The sequence below is a fragment of the Puma concolor genome, chromosome E2 (genome assembly GCF_028749965.1).
Source record: "Puma concolor isolate L17-30 chromosome E2, mPumCon1.1.hap2, whole genome shotgun sequence".
Classification (NCBI taxonomy): Eukaryota; Metazoa; Chordata; class Mammalia; order Carnivora; family Felidae; genus Puma; species Puma concolor.
Window position 1 is genome coordinate 20024377 of NC_141681.1, and position 25139 is coordinate 20049515.

General features: G+C 52.9%; 1 protein-coding gene across 4 annotated transcripts; it reads left to right on the plus strand.

Moving 5' to 3' along the window:
* Positions 1-24389, plus strand: CDH16 (cadherin 16). 4 transcript variants are annotated; one of them, XM_086689241.1, is made up of 18 exons: positions 1-665; positions 1653-1710; positions 1971-2054; positions 2687-2842; positions 2913-3051; positions 3407-3565; positions 4327-4523; positions 5150-5272; positions 5486-5636; positions 5853-6080; positions 6160-6236; positions 6311-6499; positions 6600-6841; positions 7392-7525; positions 8255-8497; positions 8646-8753; positions 9063-9179; positions 20262-24389. In XM_086689241.1, the coding sequence occupies exons 2-18, from the start codon at positions 1666-1668 to the stop codon at positions 20279-20281; spliced, it is 2412 nt and encodes an 803-aa protein (XP_086545367.1). In that variant the 5' UTR covers positions 1-665; positions 1653-1665; the 3' UTR covers positions 20282-24389. The 4 variants fall into 4 exon arrangements, with proteins under 4 accessions (XP_086545367.1, XP_086545368.1, XP_025776445.1 ...); XM_025920660.2 differs by lacking the exon at positions 20262-24389 and adding an exon at positions 9999-10347 and having other exon boundaries at positions 11-665; XM_086689243.1 differs by lacking the exon at positions 20262-24389 and adding an exon at positions 9999-10347 and having other exon boundaries at positions 543-687.
* The last annotated feature ends 750 nt before the right edge of the window (positions 24390-25139 follow it).

A 25139-nucleotide genomic window follows, 5' to 3' on the forward strand; every position in this document is an offset into this window, starting at 1 on the left:
CTGAGACTTGCCCTGGAGGGCTCCCAGTCTGATAGAAGAGACAGTGGCAGTCTGGTGTCTTCTCTGCTCTGATAGAGGTAGCACATTACATGGGGTAGAGATTATTCCCAGAAGAGAATCCTGAACAAGCGTGGGATCCCAGGGAAGGTTTCCTGGAGAAAGAAATAGCTGAGTACTGAAGCCTGAGTAGATGTTCACCAGACAGATGAAGGGAGGGAAGGACATTCCCTACGAAAGGAACAGAGTGGGCCAAGATAGAGCTGCAGATTCTGGTACATGGAGGAGAAGTGGGATCGAGTCTGAAACCACAGAAGAAGAAGTAATGTCCAAGCCTAAAGGGCCAAGAAATACCCATTGGGCTGTGTAGGAATGGGAGAAGTGCCAGGCCAATGATCTCCCCACCTCCTGGGGCTGGCAGTCATGGATGCTGAGCAGCCCCCAGCTTTCTAAAGTCAATGAGTAACTTTGGGGGGCTGGGCAGGGCCGGGTCTGCTGCTGTGGGCCAGTGGTGTTTTCCACTCCTGAGCAAGCCTGGCTGGACCGCCTACCTGCTCAAGTGTCCGCCCTGCCCTACCCCACCCATCCCGGCCTGGCCAGTGCTCCCTGGAGAAGGAGTCCTCTCGCCTGGCGGCTGGACCAAGGGAGCCCGCCTGAGGCACCAGAGGGTGAGGTCCTTGGAGTGGAGGGGTGAGCAGGGCTGAGGCTGGGGGTTGGTGGTAGGGGAAGGACAAACACTGCCCTGTCCAGCCCCTGTTCGGGGAAGAATTCCCAGGAGCAGTTGGAGTGGTTGTCCGTGCTCTGCATGCTCAGCTCCAAGCTGAGTGCTGAAAAATGCCAAGATGAGGGCAGGACTCCTGTCCCGAGGGGACTCTGTGTCTGAGGGATGGCAGTGTGTAGAAAAACAGGCCTCAAGACCCTGAACCATGAGTCCTCTGTTCCAGGAGGGATTGTCCTGTGGTCAAGTCCTCTGTGACCTTGGTCAGGTCTTGCCTTTGAGGCTTTACCTGCAACATGAGGTGACTGCAGGAAGTGACCCTTAGAGTCCTCAGGGCCCTTCCAGATTCAAGTTTTTGGGATATGCAGGGCTGCTGGGCAATTAGCACTTTGGGATCTACATACAGGCTAGGGAGGGTATGTTGGGAAGGAGACAAAGGTCTGGAGGTGAAACTCCCATGGAGATCCTTGTGGGGCCAAGAACCAAGAGGCAGGATGGCTGGGCCTAGGGGCCTAGGTGGGCCTGGTCAAGGAGCTGGATGCTACCCTGCAGGCAGTGGGGAGCCACAGGCCCCTCCAAGAGGAGAAAGTGGAGCACAGTCTGTCGTGAGGTCCCACTGGCTATTTGTGTGGAATGGGCTGAGGCAGGGGACAAGGATGAGAGTGGGTGGAGAGCAATGTCCAAGTGGGTGGGATGGGGAGGGGCATCTCTGGGAGTATAGAAGGACAGGAGACAGGAGGAGACCTGGCTGACTGCCCCATAGTGACAGGTAGCAGGAGGTCCAGCTGAAGAAGGGAAAGTTGCACCTGTGGGGCTTGAGGAAGCCATGGCTTGGGCTGAGTGGCGATGAGAGGAGGGATACTCTCTAGGAGGAGAGTAATGGGAGGGACCCCGTGCCTACTGATCCTGGCTGTACCCTCACTGCCGTGTCCTTCAGGCCCATCCTGACCATGGTCCCTGCCTGGCTGTGGCTGCTTTACCTCTCTGTTGCCCAGGTGAGCTGGACCCTGCTCGACTCCTTCAGATCCTGGCCCTGGGTGTTGGCACCATTGTCCCCCACTCCACCTGGACTAGTTGCACTGACCATGGAAGAGACTAGTTGTGGGAGGGCGTTCAGAGCTGGCTATAGGCCTGTTGTGGGATCAGGAGGTCAAAGACCAGAGGGTGGATGGGTTAAGGTATGGCCAGGCCTATGGAAGGGGCAGAAATTCCCCTTGTCAGCTGCCTGTGAGACAAGGTGAGAATCCTCCCCCAGGTTCTCCCAGACGCCCAGCCTGCAGAACTGTATGTGGAAGTCCCAGAAAACTATGGTGGAAATTTCCCTTTGTACCTGATCAAGGTAAGCCTGAAAGCTGGGTGGGTTATCCACCCCCAAGTCCTGCTTCCCCTACCTCCAGCATTTTATCTCTTTCTTTTAATCCTGCTTCCCCAAGAATATGTGCTGTAGTGAGTGAGTAACAAAATTTCAATTCCAGAAGAAAGTAGAGTTTTAAGTTGAAAAATAAATAATTGGTTGGGGCACTTGGGTGGCTCGGTTGAGCGACCGACTTCAGCTCAGGTCATGATCTCACAGTTCACGAGTTCAAGCCCCACATCAGGCTCTGTGCTGACAGGTCAGAGCCTGGAGCCTGCTTTGGATTCTGTGTCTCTTCTCTCTCTCTGCACCTCTCCTGCTCTCCCTCTCTGTCTCTTAAAAAAATAAAAATAAATTTCTAAAAAAAAAGAAAAACAATTGGTGGTGGGGTTTCAAGGTTTAGAAAGGAAGGCAGGGAGTATTGGGGTGCATCAGGTACAGGGGAAAGAGCTCCGGCTTTGAATCTCAGTCCTATGACTTCATGGCTGTTTGACCTCAGGCAAGCGCTAGCCCTCTCTGAGCTTCAGTCTCCCCACATATATAATGGGGTCATTGGGTGGAGGGGCATCCCCCAGGCCTGGCTCCCACTGCCTTTACCTCTCTGTTCTCCCCAACAGCTACCACTGCCCCCTGAGGAGACTGAAGGTAAGATGGTGCTGTCAGGAAACCCGGACATGACAGCCGAGGGCCCCTTTGCTGTGGATGCAGGGTCTGGCTTCTTGCTGGTGACCAGGGTCCTGGATCGCGAGGAGCAAGCGGAGTACCGGCTACAGGTATGGCTGGGCCAGATGTAGAGGAGAACAGTGAAGGCAGGGCGGGGCACTGACTATCCTTCCCTGCCAGGTCACCCTGGAGACTGAGGACGGACATGTCTTGTGGGGCCCACAGCCCGTGCTTGTGCATGTGAAGGATGAGAATGACCAGGTGCCCCACTTCTCTCAGTCCATCTACAGAGTTCAGCTGAGCCAGGGCACCAGGCCTGGTGAGTGCTCAGGGCAACGGCTAACAACAAGGTCATGTGGGCAATGATGTGGGCAATGATGAGAGAGTAAAGAGGTGGCCAGACACCCAGCATAAGCACAGGGCAGCCAGGATCCAAGGCGCCCCCCTCCTATTTCTGTCCCAACCTTCTCCCCCCACCCTCCTTAGAGTCCTCTGGCCCCATCCAGTCTTGGCCTCTGTTCACCTGAAAAGTGGGGTGAAAAGCTGTGGCTCCCATCCAGAGTCCTGATATGATGATGGATATGAAAGGAAGTACCAGGGAGAGATAGGGGAGGCTTGGGAAACCCTCCCCAACCCCTTCTCCTTTCATGGTTTGTCCTCTCCACACACACCAGGCATCCCCTTCCTCTTCCTTGAGGCTTTGGACGAGGATGAGCCAGGCACAGCCAACTCAGATCTCCGATTCTACATCCTGAACCAGGCTCCACCCCGGCCTTCCCCAGACATGTTCCAGCTGGAGCCTCGGCTGGGGGCTCTGGCCCTCAGTCCTGAGGGTGAGCCTGAGCTGGGTGTGAGGAGGAGAGAGGTCAGAGAAAGCTGGGGAAGGCGGCATGTGAGCCGTAACAGTAGGATGGGTTGGAGCTAGAGATGAAGAAAGAGTATTCTGGGTGGAGAAGAGCAAAGCACAAGGCTTGAACCTTGTGCATGGAGAGAAAAAATGGTGTGAATGGAGTACCTCAGCCCTATAGCCTGGACACCTGAGTCTAAGGGACAAGGCTAGGAGAAACCTGAGGGGTTGTAGCCCAGGATGTTGCTGGGAGACCTTTGGACTGATTGTAAGGGAGACTCGAACCTGGGAATTCAGACCAGAGGCACATGATAGGGAAAGAAAAGCTAACCATATATCTGCCCAGCCAGTCACCCATTCACCCATCTACCACCCAACCATTACACATGTAGTCCATCTATTCAAACATCTATGCAGATTAACCCATCCACACACCCAAATTCCCATGCATTTACTTGGTCAACCATCCATGCATCTAACTGGTCATCTAATCACTACCCAACCACTCATGTGTCCCTACCCCCATCCTAGTCATCCAGTCCATCAACTATTCATTGTGTGGATAGATATGGAAGTGGCTTTGCAAATTTTCAAGTCCTGCTTGAGTGCTCACTATGGTGTTAAAAGTCTTACCCTTGGGCCAAGAAAGTATCCTGGACACCTGCCATATGCTTGGCTTTGTGTTTGGTAACTCACTGAGAAGGATGTCCTGGACTCCTGCTCAGCTGACCATCCTGACCCTTCTAGGAAGCACCAGCCTAGACCAGGATATGGAAGGGCCCTACCAGCTATTGGTACAGGTCAAAGACATGGGTGACCAGGCTTCGGGCCACCAGGCCACAGCCACCGTAGATGTCTCTGTGGTAGAGAACACCTGGGTGCCCCTAGATCCTGTCCACCTGGCAGAGAATCTGAAAGTTCCATACCCACACCGCATTGCCCAGGTGAGTAAGTGCCTGTCAGTGGCTGAAGTAGCCCCATGGATGGTACATCTGGGCCTCAGTCTCAAGATTTGGGGGGTGGGTCTGAGGCCCAGCTTGATCCCTGCTCCCCTCCTACCTATGTTCTTCCCTTGACTGTCCCCATCAGTTCCCATCATGGAGTAGGGCATCCAAGGCCCCAGAACCAGGCCCACAGCCCTTCACCTGCTATCCTCTGGCAAGCGTGGCTCTGGGCCCTGACCTGAGCTTGCCCCAGGTTCCTTAGGGGGAACAGCTGCCACCCTCTGCTGCCATGGGGATTGTCACCCAGGCTTGGAATGTCTCAGACCTTCTCGTGGAATGCCCCGGGTCTGGCCCAGCCTGAGAGGGCACAGAATAACAACCTGGTCATTCAGGCATTTTGGGCAGGGTCTGGGCTCGGACCAGGGCAAGGCCACCCTGGACTTGCTACAATGAGTGTCCCAAACAAAAAGACCCTACCTGGACTCCACGGAGGATAGCAGCTTACCTCACGTCACACAGGAGCAGGGGCCCAGGCTCCCTACCCAGGCACAGTTGAGACATAAGAGCTGATGTGGGCTGTTCCTGCCCCTCATCCTGGGGTGCCCTTATTCTGTGACCCCTCCCAGGTACACTGGAGTGGGGGAGATGTACATTATCATCTGGAGAGCCAGCCCCCTGGACCCTTTGATGTGGATGCAGAGGGGACACTCTACGTGACCAAGGAGCTGGACCGAGAATCCCAGGCTGAGGTGAGGTGAGGTGAGGGGGAAGCCAGGAGGGCAGGCTGAGGGGTGCCTGGTCACTGTCCAGTTGGCTTCTGGGGGTGTCACATCCCCCACAGGCACTGAGGCAGTGGAAGAGCACCCAGAAGAGCTGGAGCTGGCCGCCGGAAGGGACCCAAACTGAGGCCAGGCTGGAACTGCCCTTGGCCTTCATCTGAAGACTCCCACTGTCCACCTCAGTACCTGCTCCAGGTGCAGGCTCAGAATACCCGTGGTGAGGACTACACAGAACCTCTGGAGCTGCGTGTGGTAGTGATGGATGAGAATGACAATGCACCTGTCTGCCCCCTACATGGTTCCCCAATCAACATTCCTGAGCTCAGCCCTCCAGGTGGGCTATGGGCCTTGTCAGGGGATGTGGGAGGGTTGAAGTCCTTGTGAACCATCCCATCTTGCTCTTCTCTGGGATGGGACCAGCCTCAGGCCCCTATATCAATGTCCCTACCCTTCCATAAGTTCAGGTTCAGTCCAGCCCAAAAGAGGAGTGGGCAAAGTGAGGCCTGCAGATTGGCCTGTGGTCCCACCCAGGTGGGTACTGTCTTTACAGGCACTGAGGTGACTAGACTGTTGGCAGAGGACCTGGATGCCCCCGGTTCCCCAAATTCCTACATTGTGTATCGGCTGCTGAGCTCTGAGCCTGAGGAGGGAGCAGAGGGAAGAGCCTTCAAACTGGACTCCACCTCAGGCAGTGTGACAGTCGGGGACGCCCCCCTCCAGGCTGGCCAGAGCATCTTGCTTCAGGTGATGGCTGCTGACCTAGGAGGAGCAGAGGGTGGTAAGTGCCCTGATGGTGACCCATGTTCTCTCCCTCTATTTCTATCCTGGTCTCTCCAACATGTCCTCTCCTGCCTCAGGCCTCAGCAGCACATGTGAGGTCACTGTCACAATCACAGACATCAATGACCATGCCCCCGAGTTCACCAATTCCCAGGTAAGCAGGAACAGGGGAGAAGACCTTGGGAAGGCACTGATGAGGGGCTCACAGCCCCTCCACAATCTCTCCAGATTGAGCCTATAAGCCTCCCTGAGGATGCAGAGCCTGGGACTCTGGTGGCCACACTCACAGCCACTGATGCTGACCTTGAGCCTGCCTTCCGCCTCATGGACTTTGCCATTGAGGTGGAGGATGTGGAGGGGACCTTCGGCCTGGATTGGGAACCAGACTCCAGTCATGTCCAACTTCGACTCCTCAAGGTAAGGGGCTGGGGGTGGGAAGGTTTATGCATATACTCATATGCATGCACAAGTGTGCCATGCCCTGGCCCAAATAGTGACCCAGCTGCATTGGTTCTAGAACCTCAGCTATGAGGCAGCTTCAAGCCACAAGTTGATGGTAGTGGTTCGGAGCGTGGCAGAGTTGGTAGGGCCAGGCCCAGGCCCTGGAGCCACAGCCACAGTGACGGTTCTTGTGGAAAGGGTGGTGCCACCCCCCAAGTTGGACCAGGAGAGCTACGAGGCCAGTGTTCCAGTCAGCACCCCAGCTGGCTCCCTCCTGCTGACCATCCAACCCTCAGACCGCATGAGCAGTCCCCTCAGGTGAGCCTTACTGGGCTGGACCTCCCCTGCTCCCAGGGGATGACCCCCAGGGCCTCAGAGGGGACTCACATTATCTGTGACCTGGAATATTTCTCAAACCATGGCTAATGCCAAGGTTGTGACTCCTGAGGTTGGGTCAGAGCTGGATGAGCTGGACAGGCCATGGAGAGGAGTGTTAGGTGCTCAGTGGACACCTCCCCATGCTGTCTTGAACTGGGCCCTCCCCCATGCCCCACCCAGACCGCAGCACAGATGAGGATGTTCCCTGGCCCCATCCTGTCCCTTTTTGGGGTGACCCAGGACTAGTGGTGTTGAGTCAGGCCCCCCAGGCTCTGATAGTAATGCCCACAGTATCCATGATTTAAGCCTTGTCCCTCAACAAGCCCCTGAAGCTGGGGAGGGAGACTAGGCACCTTGGGCACTGCTGCCTAGCAGTGAGTCACAGAGATGATGTGGAACTTGAGCAGGTCACATGGCCCTGGGGGTCCCTGAGTAAGACCCTATATATGGTTTCAGTGCCTCCCTGCCCCCCATCTTCTCTGGGCCTTAGGTTCTCCCTGGTCAATGACTCAGAGGGCTGGCTCTGCATCAAGGAGGTCTCTGGGGAGGTGCACACCGCGCGGCCCCTACAAGGTGCCCAGCCTGGGGACATGTACACAGTGCTCGTGGAGGCCCAGTATGAAGGTACGGCCAGGCAGTGGTGGGCCTCTGGGAGGGAGAGTAAGCCTCAGGCAGAGAGATAGATGGGCAGGACTGAGCTTTCTTCCCAGGCTCCTTACTGGCATCTACTCTGCCCAGGCAAGAAAGAGGAGTGAGGGCTGGGGCCAATGTCAGTCTCTGAGATGCCTGCCCTTTCAGACCACCCTCCTCCCTCAGATTCTTACAGTCCTCCAACACTGCCCCTTAGCCCTAGAGGGCCTCTCAGGTGTTGGCTTCAGATATAGGTTAGGAGCAGAGGCTGGGGGCCTGTGCAAGCGGAAGGAGTGCCAGGGGCTGTGTCTATGGCAGGTGAGCCAGAACTCTGAATGCCACTTTGACAGGATGAAAAGCTGGCCCAGGGGTGGGTATGTTAGGGCAGCAGGTCTCGGGTCTGGGCTGGACTGTCCTGTGGTATATGACAGACCCAACAGAGCTGAACTCCCCTACAGTCAGGGCATCTCCACACGGTTGGGCCATGAAACTGGTGGTTGGGGGCTTGGGAGGAGGTGAGGGGATGCCTGGCATCCAGAAAAACACAGGAAGGTCTGACAGCTGTTTGGATAGTGAAGGGGGCAAGGTGCACTGTGAGGAGGAGACAGGCGTGGGGATGCTGATGGGGATGGACAGGAGGGGTAGAGTAGGGGAGGTGAAGCCAAGACTCAGCAGGGTGAGATCAATGGGCCTGGGGCTAGCTCAGCACTGCCTCCTCTGCAGATGAGCCGACACTGAGCGCCTCTGCAACCCTCGTGATCCACTTTCTGAAGGCCCCTTCTTCCCGGGCCCCAACTCTGAACCACGTGCCCACCCGACACCTCTGCACACCCCGCCAGGACCATGGTGTGGTTATCAGTGGACCCAGCGAGGACCCTGATATGGCTGGTGGACATGGTCCCTACAGCTTTGCCCTTGGTCCCAACCCGACAGTGCAGCGGGATTGGCACCTCCAGGCTCTCAACGGTGTGTGGTGGGGCAGCGGGGGAGACTGTGGCTAAGGCAGGAAGTGGTGTGGCACTTGGAAGTGAGATGCCCTTCCACTGTGAGGGTGGGGCTGGGCTTAGGGCCTATTCAGGCTACTGACTCTGGTCACTGCTTATGGTCCCAACAGGTTCCCATGCCTACCTCACTCTGGCCCTGCATTGGGTGGAGCCACGTGAGCACGTAGTACCCATAGTTGTCAGCCACAATGCCCGGATGTGGCAGCTCCTGATCCGAGGTAAGGCCAGGGCTCCGTGTGCCTGCAGTTCCTGAGGGAACCATTTTGATGCAGGGGGAGGGGCTGGGTACACATGAATGTTGGTTCACACGGACTGCAAATACCTGTGCATGCCTGCACATCTGTGATCAGGCGCACGGATGCTCGTGCACACAGACACACACATAGAGGAGCATGCTCACCCCCCCCCAACACAAATACGTATGTGTGCACAAAAGTGTGTATTAGCCGGCTGCACTGGGGCTGCCAAGCAGCTGGAGAACCCTCCCCCACCGCCTTTACCTTCGTCCCCTGCCCCCTGTCCCCTAGTGATCGTGTGTCGCTGCAACGTAGAGGGACAGTGCATGCGAAAGGTGGGCCGCATGAAGGGCATGCCCACGAAGCTGTCAGCCGTGGGCATCCTCGTGGGCACCTTGATGGCGATAGGTAATGGATGCTGAGCTCTTGAGTGGGGGAGGGTGATGGATAGTTGGAGTCACAGCCTCCAGATGCACAGTGCCCTGTCCCCTGATGCCCCCCAGGACTGGAGAGGGAACCCCACAACTGTCCTAGTCATTATGCTCCTGTTTCCTGCCATCACAGTCATCATCACCGTCATCACTGATAACAGCATTTACTATTATATTATTATACGTTGGCTGTGCAATATAGGATTGTCACACTGAATTCTCCCCACAACCCTGTGAGGTAGATCCTGGCATCTCCCTATTTTCCATTTGAGGTCACTGAGGCTCAGAGAGGTTAAGTGACTTGTCAGAGGTTACACAGCCAGAATATGACAGAGCCCAGGTCTTTCCAGCCTATTCCCTTTAGTCCAAGCTTCCCTCTCTATCCCCTTGATTTTTTTTTTTATCCCTATAGATTTTTTTCCTGGCTGTTTTTGTTGTTGTTGTTGTTTGGTTTTGGGGTTTTTTTTTTTTTTTTTGTCAATTCTACCACAATGCGACCATGTGCCTGTCTCTCAGAGATCCATGGGAACAACTCACTGGCTCCCGTATGACTCCCACCCAAACTGTTCCCCAGAGGAGGGGACTTTGGAGGTGGGGGTGTTCTGTGGCAGCTGCAGGCCAAGCAGTCAGGCTTCTTCTGGCACCAGGACGACAGCCAAACCCAGTCTAGACTTGGGGATGCTGTCTAGGAAACCTTGCTTCCTTATTAAACCAATACCAAAGCAGACAGTTTTTGGTGGTGGACAAGTCCCATGGCCCCTTCTGAGAGCTGATCCATCCCTCTTGGGCCCCTCAGGCATCTTCCTTATCCTCATCTTCACTCACTTGAGCCTGGCAAGGAAGAAGGACCTAGATCAGCCAGTGGACAGCGTGCCCCTGAAGGCGGTGGTTTGAATGGTCCAGCCAGACCCAGTTGGGAACTTGGCCTTTCCATCTGAGTCCACTGGGAGGGGCCCAGGACTGCTGATCACCGGGGGCTAGGACAGTGTAAAAGCCCCTTCACCGCCCTAGAGTGGAGGCAACATCACCACACAAGTCTGTAGAGCCTGACCACTGACTTTATGGGCTGCCTATGGGAGTGCTCCAAATGGTGGCACATTTGTCCAATAATAAAGCCTCAGAGAGCAGGGCATGTGTTCTAAGGGGCTGCTGTGCCTGTGTCTGTCATGTGCGTGTGTGCATTACCCATGTCCAAGGTACCCATGTACCTTGAGTCTTTTCCCATCTCCTGCTGCACAGAAAGGGTCTAGGGGCTTGAGGGACAAGCCTGGGGTCCCCTTTGAGGAGGAACATGGGGACATCATATTGGTTTTTGGTGAAAACTTGAGGTTGGAGCAAAGTGGGTCATTTCTTTTTTAAAAATATTTATTTGGGGGTGATGCACATGTGCATGGGGGCGGGGCAGAGAGAGAATCCCAAGCAGACGCCATGCTGTCAGCACAGACCCCTGTGGGGGCCTTGAACCCATGAACTGTGAGATCATGACCTGAGCTGAAATCAAGAGTCAGATGTTTAACTGACTGAGCCACCCAGACACCCCAAGGTGGGTTATTTCTATGGGCATTTGGAGACCATGGCTGCAGCCCCTTGCTGGGTCAACTCTGACTAGGTGACGGTTGAGGAGGATGTCCTTGAAAGTGTATTCTGTGTTTTCTGGGACATCACATTTGCTAGGGGAGGGCATCAGTGAGTCCATGTCCTGTGCTCCTATGTGAGCACACTCCTGTATCTGTGTGAGTCACCTACACATGAGTGGACAGAGGTCCCACAGTCTTAAGTGGGGCCTAAATAGGGCTGAAAAGAAATCATGAGGGCCTAATGTGGCTGGAACAAGAGAGGTAAGCTTGGGAATGGGTCCCTCTGCCCCAGTGCAGGCCCCAGAGCACCTTTGGATTTCATATACAGGCTGGTGAGTACATGAGGGGCTCTGCAGAAAGTCAGAGAAGGGGCAGCACTGGGAACCCCCATGGCTCACCCTGGAGTTCCCCCCGCCCCAAATGAACCCTTTCCCCTTGCCCAAGATTAAGCCTTGGCCCTGGTGCCCTGCTGAGGCCGACCTCCAATCCCTGACCCTTGACTGGCCCCAGACACATGCTGATCTCCTATACACCCATCCCAACAGTCTCTGGGGAACTAGGGTGGGACTTGCTGTCCCAGGCACCCTTAGCTGATGATGGTAGATCACGGGGCAGGGAGAAAAACAACCTCTGTGAGGCCCAGTCCCTATTTTTAGGAGATAATCTCTCCACTCCTGGCAGATTCTGTGGGATGGGGGCCAAGCGCAGCCAAGAGAGATGGGATGGGCATCCTGGCTGGCCTCTAGAGCCTGACTCAGGGAGGATCCCCAGCCCAGGGATGAACTCTGAGGCTGGTCCCAGCCATTCTCCGCCCAGGGCGTGCACACGTACACACACACACACACACACACACACACACACACACACTCCCCAACATGAGGCTCTGCCAACTCGGTCCAAGCAGAGCTTCCTGCTCCTCTCCCAGGATCCTCTACTCCTCCTGCACCCACTTAGAAGTCTCCAAGGTGCAAAGCTCTTTGAAGGTGGCATCTTATCTTCCCACCAACCTGAAAGGGCAGGATTATTGGCCCCATTTGCCAGTGGAGCTTCTTCTTTTTTTAAAAAATGTTTGTTTGTTTGTTTGTTTATTTATTTATTTATTTATTTATTTATTTATTTATTTTTGAAAGAGACACAGTGCAAGAAGGGGAAGGGCAGAGAGAGGGGAAACACAGAATCCAAAGCAGGCTCTAGGCTCTGAGCTGTCAGCACAGAGCCCAACATGGGGCTCAAACTACAAACTGTGAGATCGTGACCTTAGGTGAAGTCAGATGCTTAACAGACTGAGCCACCCAGACGTCCCATGCTAGTGGAGTTTCTTGAAGGTCAGAGAGGTTCAGGGCTGCAGCTGAGAGTCTTGGAAGCAGAGTGCAAGGTGGGACTATCTGGCAGAGGTTCGAGTTACCTCTCCTGAAGTGTCCACAGCCTTCAGCGGGCTTCTGCTCCCAAGAAATCCCTGAGAAGGGCATTGGAGATCATCTGGGCCAGTTCCTTTTTGTAAAGTTGAGAAAGTGAATCACAAAAAGGTAAAGAAACCTTCCCAAATTCATCCAGTCAGTGGGATGCAGCACCTGAGCTGGAACCCTGGAATCACCCTGCTCTCAGGTCCTTAATTCTGCATGGACAGATAGGTGGATAGGTGGGCGGGCGGATGATTGACGGAGTGAATGGGTGAGCAGGTTGGCGGATTGTAGATGGGTAAATGGGTGGATGGGTTGGTAAGCAGGTTGGTGGGGTACCAACAAGGGAAGAGTGAATGACAGGACACCGAGGTGAATTAAGGCACCTGCCCCAGTTTGAGGGATTTTGTCTTTGGCTTCCAGGCCCCAGGCACCCTCTGACTGGGTCAGTTTTGGGGCTGACCATAAGGTCCATAATCCCCAGGGATGCAGGCTCTGTTTCCCCTAGAATCCGGGGACATAAGCCTCTCCACGATCCCCAGCCTATTTCCTTGCTTAGAGGAAAGCAAGTGTCAGAGAGGGGGCGTGGCTTCTCTTGGGTCACAGAGGGAGAGAAACAGAGAGCTGGCACTGGTCTGTGGGCTTGGCCATGGGTCAGTGAGTGTCAGTAGAGACTACACTAGGGAGGTGGGCCTCATTCTGCAGGCAGGGCCTAGCTGCTAAGACAAAGTGAGGGAAAACCTGTGTCTCAGTATGGGTCGAACATATGATCCAGGCTCTGCCCCATCTTTGCTGTGTGTTCCCAGATGAGTCGCTTCATCTCTCTGAGTCTTGGTTTCCTTGTTAATAAGACGGGCTTCACGAAAATGGAGTTGTTGAGAGGACAACATGAGATAATCACCAGAAAATGTGTTTAACACAGTGCTGGGCACACAGCAGGAGTTCAGTACATGTGGCTTTCCTTGGCCCACAGACTGTGGGGGGTGGGGTACCTACTACAGATGCCTACAGCCATGTACTCTCACATTCCCCAGGGGCCCTATGAGGGCCAAGGTTTAGGAAGGGAATATGAGGGGCACCTGGGTGGTTCAGTCGGTTAAGCGTCTGACTTCAGCTCAGGTTCTGATCTCATGGTTCGTGGGTTCGAGCCCATGTAGGGTAGGGCTCTGTGCTGACAGCTTGGAGCCTACTTCAGATTCTGTGTCTCACTCTCTCTCTGTCCCTCCCTCCCTTATTCTCTCTCTCTCAAAAACAAAATAAACATTAAAAAAAGAAAAAAAGGAAGGGAATATGAAGGGGAGCCCCAACTCTAGCCCCGACACGGCCCTGCTGGGTGACCCTGGGCAAGACACCCCCCTTCAACTGTTGGCTCCCTGCCAGCTCTAAAGCTGTCTCTAGGGGATGTTGAGAGGTCTTGTAGGGTTCAGACTGGTCTAGAGCTTCAGGGAGTCACAGGGCCTGCCCCGGTGGGGAGCTCATTCTCCCCCTCTCCCAGGCCCCTTCCAGAGGCACAGGGCCAGATCAAAGGGACCCAGCACTGAGGATTGGGAGGCGGGCTTGGAAAGAATGTAAACATGAGGATATTTTTAAACTTTTTCCAGCCCCAGAGATTAAGGCTCTTGAAGGGAGAGGCCCAGAGACTGGTCTGGCCCTCACAAAAAAAGAGTGTGGGGACCTCTGAGACTCCCACCCCACCCACACCTACCTGTACCCACCCCAGGACTCTAGCTTGCACCCCAGGGCAGTTCTTCCTCTGATTTCATTTCCAGAGGTCCTGCTGCTGCGGATAGCATGTTTCTTCTTCTTTAAAAAAAAAAAAAAATTTTTTTAATGTTTATTTATTTTTGAGAAAGGGAGAGACAGAGTGCAAGCTGGGGAGGGGCAGAGAGAGAAGGGATACATAGAATCCGAAGCAGGCTCCAGACTCCGAGCTGTCCACACAGAGCCCGACGCGGGGCTCGAACTCACGAACTGTGAGATCATGACCTGATCTGAAGTCAAACGCTCAACCAACTGACCCACCCAGGCGCCCCGGAATAGCATGTTTCTAATGAGATGACCTAAGAGATGTGGGAGGGCCCAAAGGGTTTCTAGGGTTGTGGGGGCCTACCTGGCAGGGCTAGTGTTGAGGGGAAGATGAGGAGGGGAAAGAGGCTGGGAGCAGAGGTGAGGAGGCTGGGGGAGGGCCTGGGTCCAGGTCTGAGCTATGCAGTGAGTCAGGCTGTGGGAGATGTAGGGGCCACTGACATGATGGTGGTTGGGGGTGGGGGAGGGCTGATTACCCCCAGGTGTCACAGTGAGTCAGGAACTTGGACACAAAGCTCCCTACATCTCACCACTCTGGATGTCACGGTGACGCTCACCCTGGGTTCTATGACAACAGCCTCTTTTCTCTGAGTGATGCAGCCACCCTCGCACACTCATGCTACACAGTGGAGCACACCCACAGGAGTGTCACAGGGAGACTCAGAGAGGGGACTCAGTCACAACATGCCCCCCCCCACCTTGTGATCATATCCCAGGCACTCCCACAACTTTACCCCATCCACATCCCCGCTCATCAGGAAGTCAAAGGGTCAAAGTTCATGGGGGTATTTGATGGCCAGCCTGTGGTTACCAGGACAACGAGTAGCCGTAGCCCCAGGAGAGGCCTTGCCGGATGTTTCCCATGTTCCAGGGGTGCTGCTATGCCGCCTTCTCCTGCTTATGGACCCAGAGAGAGACAAGTGTCCAGCTCTAGGTCACACAGCTCCTCAGTGGAGGGCAGGGTTCAGGGCAGGCATCCACAAGGTGGCGTGCTCCCTTCCAGATTGCATCCACTGAGGCAGCGGAGACAGAGGACAAGGTCTGATGCTGTCTCATAAGATGTTGTGGGACTTCGGGCCCAGGACGATGCAGGGGCTGGATGGGGCCAGAACTGATAGGACTGGGGGCCTGGTACCTCCCTGAAGACGTTGCCGTTCTGTCCCTGTGTGTATGCCCAGTCTCAGTTGCTATTCTTACCTACTTAGTGGTGGCCACAGGGTCAGAGATAGTGGCTGGGTGGGAGGGAGTCATGAGCACCAGCCCCTTATCTGACACATTCTCTGGAAACTTGGCAGGGACTGTCAGGCTTTGGGGGCCTGGGCAGGGGGGCATTGGGATGGTCACATGAATACGTTTCGGGGGATGGGCTCATTTGGGACAGGGCCCCGCACCAGCTGCCTCTCTGACAGCCAGGCAAATCCCATCAGAACTGGGACTTCCAGTGGGACTTCCTCCCATGTGGTCATCAAGACCCACAGGTCGTCCTCAGCTTCTTACCCAGTCCCAACCATAAGACACAACCTTGAAGCCTCTGATGCCCCTGAAGACAATGTGTTGGTTTCCCTGGTGAGGCTGTAGGTGGAGGCTGCTTCTATGAGAAGAGCACAGTCCTGTGAGCACAATACTGTGAGTACTGTGTCCTGCCTACTTCTAGGCTGTGTGACCTTGTGCAAGCTGCTTCCCCTCTCTGAGATTCGGTTTCCTCATCCCTTTTCTGGGATGTTGTAAGAATGACAAAGTCCAGTTGTTAGGAATCCAGGCTAAGGGCTGCAAATGTGTGTGTGTGTGTGTGTGCACATGTGCACGCACGTATGCTCCGGTGGGCCGCCAGGATGGGGAGAGAGAGGTGCATAGGTCCCCCACCTTGGAGACTCCCGCCTCATGGATTTTCCATTGGCACGTCGGCACCCTCTCCCCCAAAATAGGCCTTAAGAGCCGTGTGCGACAGAGCCCAGACTGAGGGGACTTTTTTTAGCTGCCCTTTGATTGTCAGCTCTCAAACGGCCACTATTTCAAGCCCCAACGCCTACAGGAGTAGGGCCAAGTGGGGGCCCGAAGTCAGCTCTGTGGGCCCGGCTGGCTCCTGGAAGGCATCCCCTAGGGGGTTAGCCACGCCCTCTGACACTCAGCACTGCCTGTCAGAAGAGCACAGCGTCCCTTGTGTATTGGGCTGAGGGCTTGTCCGTCTGCCTCCAGGGAAGCTGCAGACCAGGCAAAAACCAACCTCATTTACAGAGCTCACCCACAGGCTGCTGGCTACTACTGCTAAGAGAAAAGCACATTGTGGGGATTAACTGAGATAATACAAGCAAAGCCTTTACTTAGTGCAGGGGCTGGCACATCACTGGCCCTCAAAAAATGGCAATAGCTACTATTATTTATTAGTGTCATGACAGCTACAGTCATTCTTGTTTTTGTTGTTACAGTAACATTTTTATCTGGTTTCCTTCTGGTCTTTTTTTTTTTTTTTTTAATGCATATATCTTATGTTGCTGAGTTCAGGTAACAATACTCACCCCGCCCTGGCCACACACACACCTGGTTGCAGCAGAAAAGAGCCCCTCCGACTCTACTGGGGTACCATCTATGCATCCCGGATCCCTGAGATTGCACTCGACCTTTCTGAATGTCTGGGGCATAGCTTATGTCATCTCCAATACCATCAATCCCTGCCCCATAGGATTTCAGGGCTCCAGATTTTGAAAGTCAAGTTCTAAATGCTGGATCCCCATATGGCTCCTGCACCTGGATTCTAGAACCCTCTGGATTAAACCTACAGAAATGAGCTTGTTTCCACAGTTAGATGTGAGGAAGAATTTTCTGGCTGTTCAGGTGCATAAGGTTTGGCAATGGGTCATAAGGAGAAATGAAGATACTCTTGGCTTCCTGGTCATAGTGTGTGGTGGCAGGGCAGGGGCGGGGCCTGAGAATGGGGTTTGCCAAGAAGAGGGGGAGAAGGGATGGGGTAGAAAGCCAGATTCTGGGAAGTGGCTGGGAAGGGAGACACAGGGACAGTGGCTGAGCCAGGTTTCCCCCTTCCCTTCTGGTGTCATTTCCCAGCAGGGCAGCAAGGTCAGCTAGGGTTGGGGGGTCACATGTTCCACCCTTGCTCCCAGTGGTTACTGCACAAGGTGAGACTTCCTTGTTACCCGAAGGACAGAAATAGGTCCCAGGTGATGGCCAGCAATCCATGCCCAGAACCACCAGGGTTATTCTGAGAGTGGCAGGCACAGAGCCAGTCCAGGCTTGGTCAAGTGGACTGAGCTGGAAGTGACATCCTTGGCCTGCAGGTTCACCCTGCCCTTTCAGGAATCCTGAACAGGATGTGGGAACTGGAGCCATCCTCAGGCCGACCCTCGATAGGTGGGCTTCACTCGATTCCTGACTCAGCTGTGTGGCTTTGGGCAAGCCACTTGGCATCTCCAAGCATCAGCTTCCTGCTCAAATGATAGGGATCTTAATCCTTGCCTCTCAGGGTAGTTGAGAGAACTCTGTGAAGCTGACAGATGTGATCAATATATGTGTGAACCTCCATTTCTGCTGTCCCAGAGTGCAAGCCTCGGGGTCCAGAGAAGACAAGGGGCTTGTCTGCATACCCCAGCTGTCAAAAGGCCTCTTACCCACCATTCTGAAGGAGTCAGAGTCAGGCACAAAAGCACGTTTCTGGAAGGGCTTGTGGGGATTTTCCAGGAAAAACTCCATCCAACTGGAGAATTCCATTCCCAGCCCTGCTGCCCAGGGCTCAGGCTAAGGAGGGGACGGTCTGGTTCATTCCGGTTCTGTCCAGCTCCTGCTCCTCACCTACAAAGTCCAGGTCAGGGTACCTCAAACAATGTTCTTTCACTGTTTGCTGTGCAGTGTGAGGGGTCTGAGGCTCCCAAGGTCCTGCTCGAGGCCCCAGCACAGGACAGTACTGGGTTCACAGTTGGTCCTCCCCTGACTCCTCAAGCCTTCCAGGGGCCCTCCCCTTCCCTCATCCACATGTCCTAGCATTTTACCTGGAGCCAGCCCCTGCCCTCAGGGTCAGCCTCGATGGACATGGACCAGCCAGTGTGATGGACGCTGACTTAGGGAGAGATGGCGCCTGACCCAGCTCAGGGCGTGGGAGCTGACAAATGGAACTGAAGTAGGGAAGGGTAGCCGGGCTGGGACAACTGCCTGGGCAAAATCTCAGAGGACTGGGACATGCTGTGGCATACTGTGACATTTCTGTGAGGCTGGAGCACAGGTTTGAGGGAGTCTGATGGGCACTGAGGTCAAGGGTGGTAGTTGAACTTGACTCAGTTAGTTGCTGAGCTGGAATTGGAACCAGTTGCTTTCCCAGCCCAGGCCTCTTCCTTCACAGGTACTCCCACCAGGGTTTTCCCAGGGTTTGGCCAGGAACCAGGTGTGTGGGTGGGGAGTAGGGAGGTGGGAGAATGAGGGGGGTGTGGGGGGTGTGGGTGGGATGAGGGGGGTGGGGAGTCCTCTCAGCAAGGGGGCCAGGCTGCCAAATAGGAATCTCAAAACATAACAGGGTGTTACAGCTGGGCCCAGGGGAACCCAGCTCAGCTTGCCACAAGGTGGCCACCTCTGGGATATTCCTGCACCCACAAAATGCACGTTCTGCCCACAAAGTTCTCCAGGGAGTCATTGGAACACTCAGATCTGCTGGGAGCAAAGCTCTTGGAAGGTCCCCCCAGGGCCCTGGGTACTCCCAGACCTACTCTGTCATTTTATTTCAACTTTAGCCCAGCACCTGTGCCTTCTCCAGCTGCAGCCACCTTCTTCACCCCTGTGGAGGGGAACATGGCTCCCCTCCACCCTGCAGGCTGGCACCAAGGTTTATGAGCCAGTGCAGAAACCTCTGAGAGCCACATGGGTGGAAAAAGTTAGCCGGTTCTAAATCAGCCAGCCTCTCGGTGATCTCATCCCCTTCCCAATATAGTCATACTCCCCTCCTCCAGCCCCTGGCCCGTGGGCTAAGTCACGAGGGAGCTGGTGGAGGGGGCATGTGTGAGGGCTGGGGGAAAGGATTTTCACTTGGGGTCACACTGTACATTCTGTTTCATAATGTGATTTCCCATCCCACCCCCACTTACAGTATTTACATTTAGCAATTTCCTGTCTAATAATAAAGACTGCTTTTTAAACTGTCACTTTAAGTCCACCAGATGGATGCACCAGAATGTCTTTGTCCAGTATGTTGAGGAAGGACATGTCAGCAGTATTCAGTTTCTCTTTGTTAACCAACACCAGTGCCACGGCCATTTTTGTTCAACCCCCCTTATGCAGTTGGCTGACCCTCTCCCTCTCTTTCTCTCTCTGATAAATTCCGACAGGTGCTGGGCGGGAGAGCAGGCTTCACAGTGTGGGTGAATAGTTCTGGGCTCTCCCCCAAGCCAGAGGTTCCAAGCCCAGGGCAGGGGTGGGGGGGTGGAGGGGGGGCGGGGCAGAGACCAGTCCAGGGCCACCAGGGCAGGAAAGCAAGGCAGGCTGTGATCTGCTAGTCCCTCCTGCCTGCTCGAGACAAGCAACCCCTTCCCTCCCTCCCCCACCCCCCGCTTCCACCTGCTCTTGCCCTCCCAACCCCCACAGGCCAGGCTGACCAGGGATACAAGTAAAGGCCATACACAGAGGCCGTCTTGTGTTGCATGCACACAGCCCCACTCCAGGCAAAAGCAGAGGGTCCAGCCTCAGGATGGGACTCCCCACAGTCCATCCAATCCACATCTTGCCAAATACTCCTCTGGCTTCTGCTAGAATGCTTCCACGGACCAACAGCTCACTCCTTCCTGCCAGGCTTTAAGGAAATGGGTAGAGCATATTTTTGTTTGATTTTTTGGTTTTGTTTTGTTTGTTTTTTATCAGATGAATAGGTATTCAACAGAATTGCGTGATTGCTTAGACAATCACATGAAAGCTAAGAGGAAGTTTTGAAGTCAGATACCAGGGCTCGAAACTCAGCTCCACATTTACTAGTTTTGTGACCTTGAGCATACCGTTTTTCTTTTCCAGGCTCAGTTTCACCATCTGTAAAATGGGTTCATAATATTTGCTTCGGGGCATCTGGGTGGCTTAGTCAGTTAAGCGTCCAGCTTCAGCTTGGGTCGTGATCTCAGTTAGTGAGTTCAAGCCCCCCGTCGGGCTCTGTGCTGACAGCACAGAGCCTGGAGCCTCCTTTGAGTTCTGTGTCTCCCTCTCTCTCTCTCCCCTTCCCCTGCTCATGCTCTGTCTGTACGTCTGTCTGTCTCTCTCAAAAATGAATAAACATTAAAAAAAATACTTGCTTCATAGGGTTGCCAGATTTATTGTGAGGGACTGGTTCATGTGGTTATGGAGGCTGAGAAGTCCAACGCTCTGCTCTCTGCAAGCTGGAGACCCAAGAAAGCCAGTGGCGTGGTTCCAGTCCAAAGCTGAAGGCCTAAGAACGAGAGGAGCCAATGGTGTAAGTCCCAGTCAGAGTCCACAGACCCGAGAACGGGGAGCACCAGATGTCTAAGGGCAGAAGATGGATGTCCCAGCTCAACGGACAGCATGTTTCTGTCCTTTTTGCTCCATTCCAGCCCTGGGTGGACTGTCTGATGCCCACCCACTCCTTTACTCAGTCTACTGATTTAATCTCTTCTGAAAACATCCTCACAGCACACTCAGAAATAATATTTTACCAGTTTTCTAGGCATCCCTTAGCCCAGTCAGGTTAGCACATATGATTAACCATCACAACCATCTCTCAGACTTACCAATTATCAAGACTGCTGCACACTAATGTCAATCCCCAGGGTCACAGTTGCTAAGTTCAGCCCAGATTCAAGAGGAGGAGAATTAGACCCTACAGCTCGGTGGGAGGAGCAGCAAAGAATCTGTGGTCATCCTTAAAACTGCCACAAGGAGCAAGAGGTGGAGGGTTCCAGGCTCCCTGCCAGGAGTGACCAGGGAGCAGCCTGACTCTTGGAAGACGTGACCTCAGGTTATGGAGGAAAGACCTCTTTCTCTTCTCTCCTTTCTCCCTGCATGACTATGGTCTCTGCACACCTGGGGAGGAGTCCAAGGAGGCAGGAGGGGAAGATGCTGAGCTTTCTCCCAAGGGTGAGGGATAGCCTGGAAGGTATGGAGCAGATGAGTGATACATAATATTTGGGTCTGACCCAGATCACTCTGGCTGCCTTGTGCTGGGTGGTGTTGACTGGAGGGGCAGCTGCTGTGTATGGGTGGGAGGGAAAAGGTGGTTTGGACCATTCTTGGGGCTGGGCAAGAGAAAGTAGACCCCCGAGCTGCTGGGAGGGTGGCTGAGGGGACTGGCTGCAGGAAGCAGGAAGAGGAGGTGGGAAGCGTTCAGAAGTGAGGGGCAGTCCACAGAGGGGAACATCCACATTGGGGCAGACTGGAAAAGGTAGCAGCTACTTCCTCCCCACGTAAAGCTCACCACCTGGCTCTGGCTGTCTTAGGTCCCCAGCAGCCCTCTTCCCACAAAGCAGGGCTGAGTGATTACAGGACAGGGTCCTTCTCCCACCCCACATTCATTCCAGCCCCAAGGATGTCTGGGGTCTGATGAGGCTCCCTGAAAGTTGTCCCAGGCTGCAGTCCCAGGGAGTCCCTGCTCTGGCAGGGCAGTGCCTCAGGGCCTCATGGAATATGATCTTCCCACTCCAGCTGCGGCCGGCACCAACATGGCCAGATGGCGACATCTAGAGGCAGCTTCCTGTCTCACACGGCTTCTCGGCAGAATCCCACAGCAAAGGGCCTGCGCTGGAGGTGCCAGCCAAGCCGAGGGCTCCCCATTGGAGTTCCCATCATCCTTAGGATCGAGTGAGCCAAAAGGCAGAGCTCAGAAAAGGCCCAGCCACTCCATGCCTCCATGCCAAAGCCCATTTTGGAGTTAGCAAAGCCCTGGAAACGCCAAATGAACCACCCATGGATACTCTCCCCTCCCAAAAGGCAAGGACATGTTGGCTTGATGATGTTCCCCTATCCCCCTACCTGCTGCACACCTTTGTCTCAGAGGAAGGGTCATCCCAGCAACTCAGCCAGCCTCTTGTCACAGAGCCAACCCATCATCTCCACCTCGCAGCCAGGCCCATCCTGTGTCCTGAGTCCCAAATGAGAATTCCTCTCCTTAGCAATGCCTTTAAAATCACTTGTTCATTTCCATCTATCCACACCCGCAGTTTTTCTGGTAACAGAGCTGACCCCTCTCCTCACTTTTACACCACCACTCACAGTTTTCCTGCTACTCCTCTGACCTCTCTTTTGCTGGTTCCTCTTATCTGCTGCTCCCTTAATCATCCACCCATCTGTCCCTCCCCCCAATCCTTCTTCACTCATTCTACAGTCAGCAGGACTGGAACTACTTTAGGGCATTGAGTAGCATCAAGTAAAATAAAAACAAAAAATCTATAGAGATGAAAGAAATAGCATAAATTTACTTCCTCCCCCTGGAAAGAGCCCAAAGAACTCAATTTTTAAAATTTAATTCTGTTTCCCTTGTATTTTTTCCCTTATATTTTTATCGTGTTCCGAAATGATGGGATATTGGAACACATATGTTAAGTATATCTAGCTTGTTTTCAGCACCACCTACTTCTCTATCCCATCCCCACCCACCCTGGGCCAAAATTGTGCAATGAAAAGATTTTTCATGCATCATGTTCCCTTTCTAAAGGGGCCAGTATAGGGACAAGTGGATGGTCTGTGGACTCAGTTCAAATCCTGGCCCTACCATGATGTCAGGGGCAAGTTTTTCAGTCTCTGGGCTTGTTTTATGTCATTAAAAAGAGGGAAATAGCTCTTCCTGTTATCCTCATCAAACCTCGGACATCTCCTTTTCCACTTTTCCCTCCCTCAAATCTGCTCTTCTTCAAGTCCACCCTAAAGTGTTAATAACTTAATAGTTAGATTGCATTTTAAGAAGCACCCATAGAGGCCGTCCTTAGGAACTTTATCTCTCCGGCAGCAGGGAGATACAGCTCAGGTGCGGCGGCGGGGGCGGGGGAGGGTGGTGGGAAGAGGTGGAGAGGGTCTCCAACACTATGGAAGTAGCTGTCTGGAACGTTTCCCCAAAGCTGGCTCTGCAATTAACAAAAGCTGGTTTCACAAGCTCAGTTAAATATGAAATCCCGGCAGGCCTTGGCACTGAGTGTGGGGAGACCCTTAGAACAAAAGCCTTAATTTCCTTTTCCTTCATTTCAGGTGCTCACACACATAGTTAACACTCAATGAGCACTTTCTGTGTGGTCAGCAGCCATCACAAATTTGCAGAGAAGACCTCTCCTTTGGCAGGGTGGATTCTTACAGACTAAAATCTTCCATGGCCAGATAAAGGTGGTGAAACAAGGGCTGGTGTAATCTAGTACCCTACAGACCTAAAGAAATTAATATCAAACCAAAAGAAACCAAATTTCATTTTGCCTTTTATTTACGAGTTTCATTTAAATATCTCTAATAGTCAGAAAATCAATGTCAAATAAGATCATGGGAGTACAGCTTAAAATACAAATGTCAGTAAATATTAAAGAACATGGTTAGTAATTTGTCCAAGTAAATGCTTGATAACAAATTATTTTCCAGGAAGCAAGTTCAACATCAGGTGCCCAAAGTATAAGGGACGGAGCTCCAGGCTGCTCCGGAAATGGTTGCACAGCAGTCCTTTCCCCCTCGGCGATGCACGAGGCTGCTTGCATGACAGCTGTACCACCAGGCTTTAGACCCCAGATCCAAACCTACTTGGGCTTTTTCCACCAGGGGAAGGAGTCATGTTCAGAGACAAATGCACCACTTTAAGATGAAACTAGGATGGCTCAGTTCCAAGATACTCTGGTTTAATCTGGGAAGTCAAGGCCTCCCAAGAACTATCAAATGAAGATAGGTTACCAGGGACCGATGGACGAAAGAGTCAAGCCAGATTCATTCTGAACTTCCATACAATCCATTATTTTCTTCTTTAACTGACTCAAGTTCAAGCTGTTTATATTTCTCTTATGCCTAAAAGGGTGCCAGCTCAGTTGTGTTTAGCCTGAACTTTTACCCAGTGTGCCCAATACTAAAGACCTTTTAGGCCAATCATACTTCTGGAAAACTGTGTTTATATATTAACATACCTCAAAGTTCACATTTTCATTATAACACATTAGCTTTTTTTTATATATAACAAATTAGCTTTAATGTTACAAATAATATTTCAGAAAACCCAATCTAAGTAACTTGACTGAGGCTACTAACCCGCATTTGAAACGAATACCATCTTCTCAACCATTTTGACCGATTCCCAGTTAGCGGAGCTGTGATATTTATACATAAAACAATATCTAAATTATGCCAATATTACAAAGTTTCTTACCTAAAATTATATGCAATTTAAAGAACCAAAGCATACTTTATTCAAGGTATATCCAAAATATTAAATGTTCGATCTTATTTTTTAGTTGATTTTAGATGTCTCAATATGGAAATCTTTACTAAAAGGAATAATAAATGCTTTAGAAGACTGACAAGTACCACCAACCCCCTCTCAAATTCCAGTGTCCTCTGGCAGTAGCCCAGGTCTCAGAGAGGCCACAGACACCAGAATTGTGGTCAAGGAGACAGACATGCTGGGGGTTAACCAGGAGACTCTCCTTGGAGCATTCATGGAAAGAGCTGACAGAGTTCACAGTAGAAAAAGGCAGACAATAAACTGGCCTTTCTTCCATCTCGATATACTACAATTAGAAAGCGGGAAATATATTAGGCAGAGAAAAAACACAGATAAGCTTGGAGAAGCAGGTGGGAAGTCTGTATTCTCTCAGCTGTCCCGCAAGTTACTGAGTCAGACGCATTTTATGGCCTTTGCTAGGCTCCAAAACGGGATTCATACACTCTGTAATCCCCGTAAATGCTCCGACGGTGTGCCAGGGTTTAGCTGACATAAAGAACAAAGGATGGCAGACAAGCAGTCTTCAACTTTAGCAACAAACCTTCACGAGAGCACAATGGCAGTCATTCACGTTTTATTTCTCAGTTATGATCCAGGAGGTCAAAAGGAACACTAATGATTTCAGAATAAAAGGACCAAGGCTTAAGCACTGACTGGAGCTGAAGCCCAATCACTGAACAGCTGCACTGGAAAACAGACAGGGAAATGTCCCCGAGTTAAAAGCACTCCAACACTTGAATGAGTATCACCGGGACGTGAAAAGT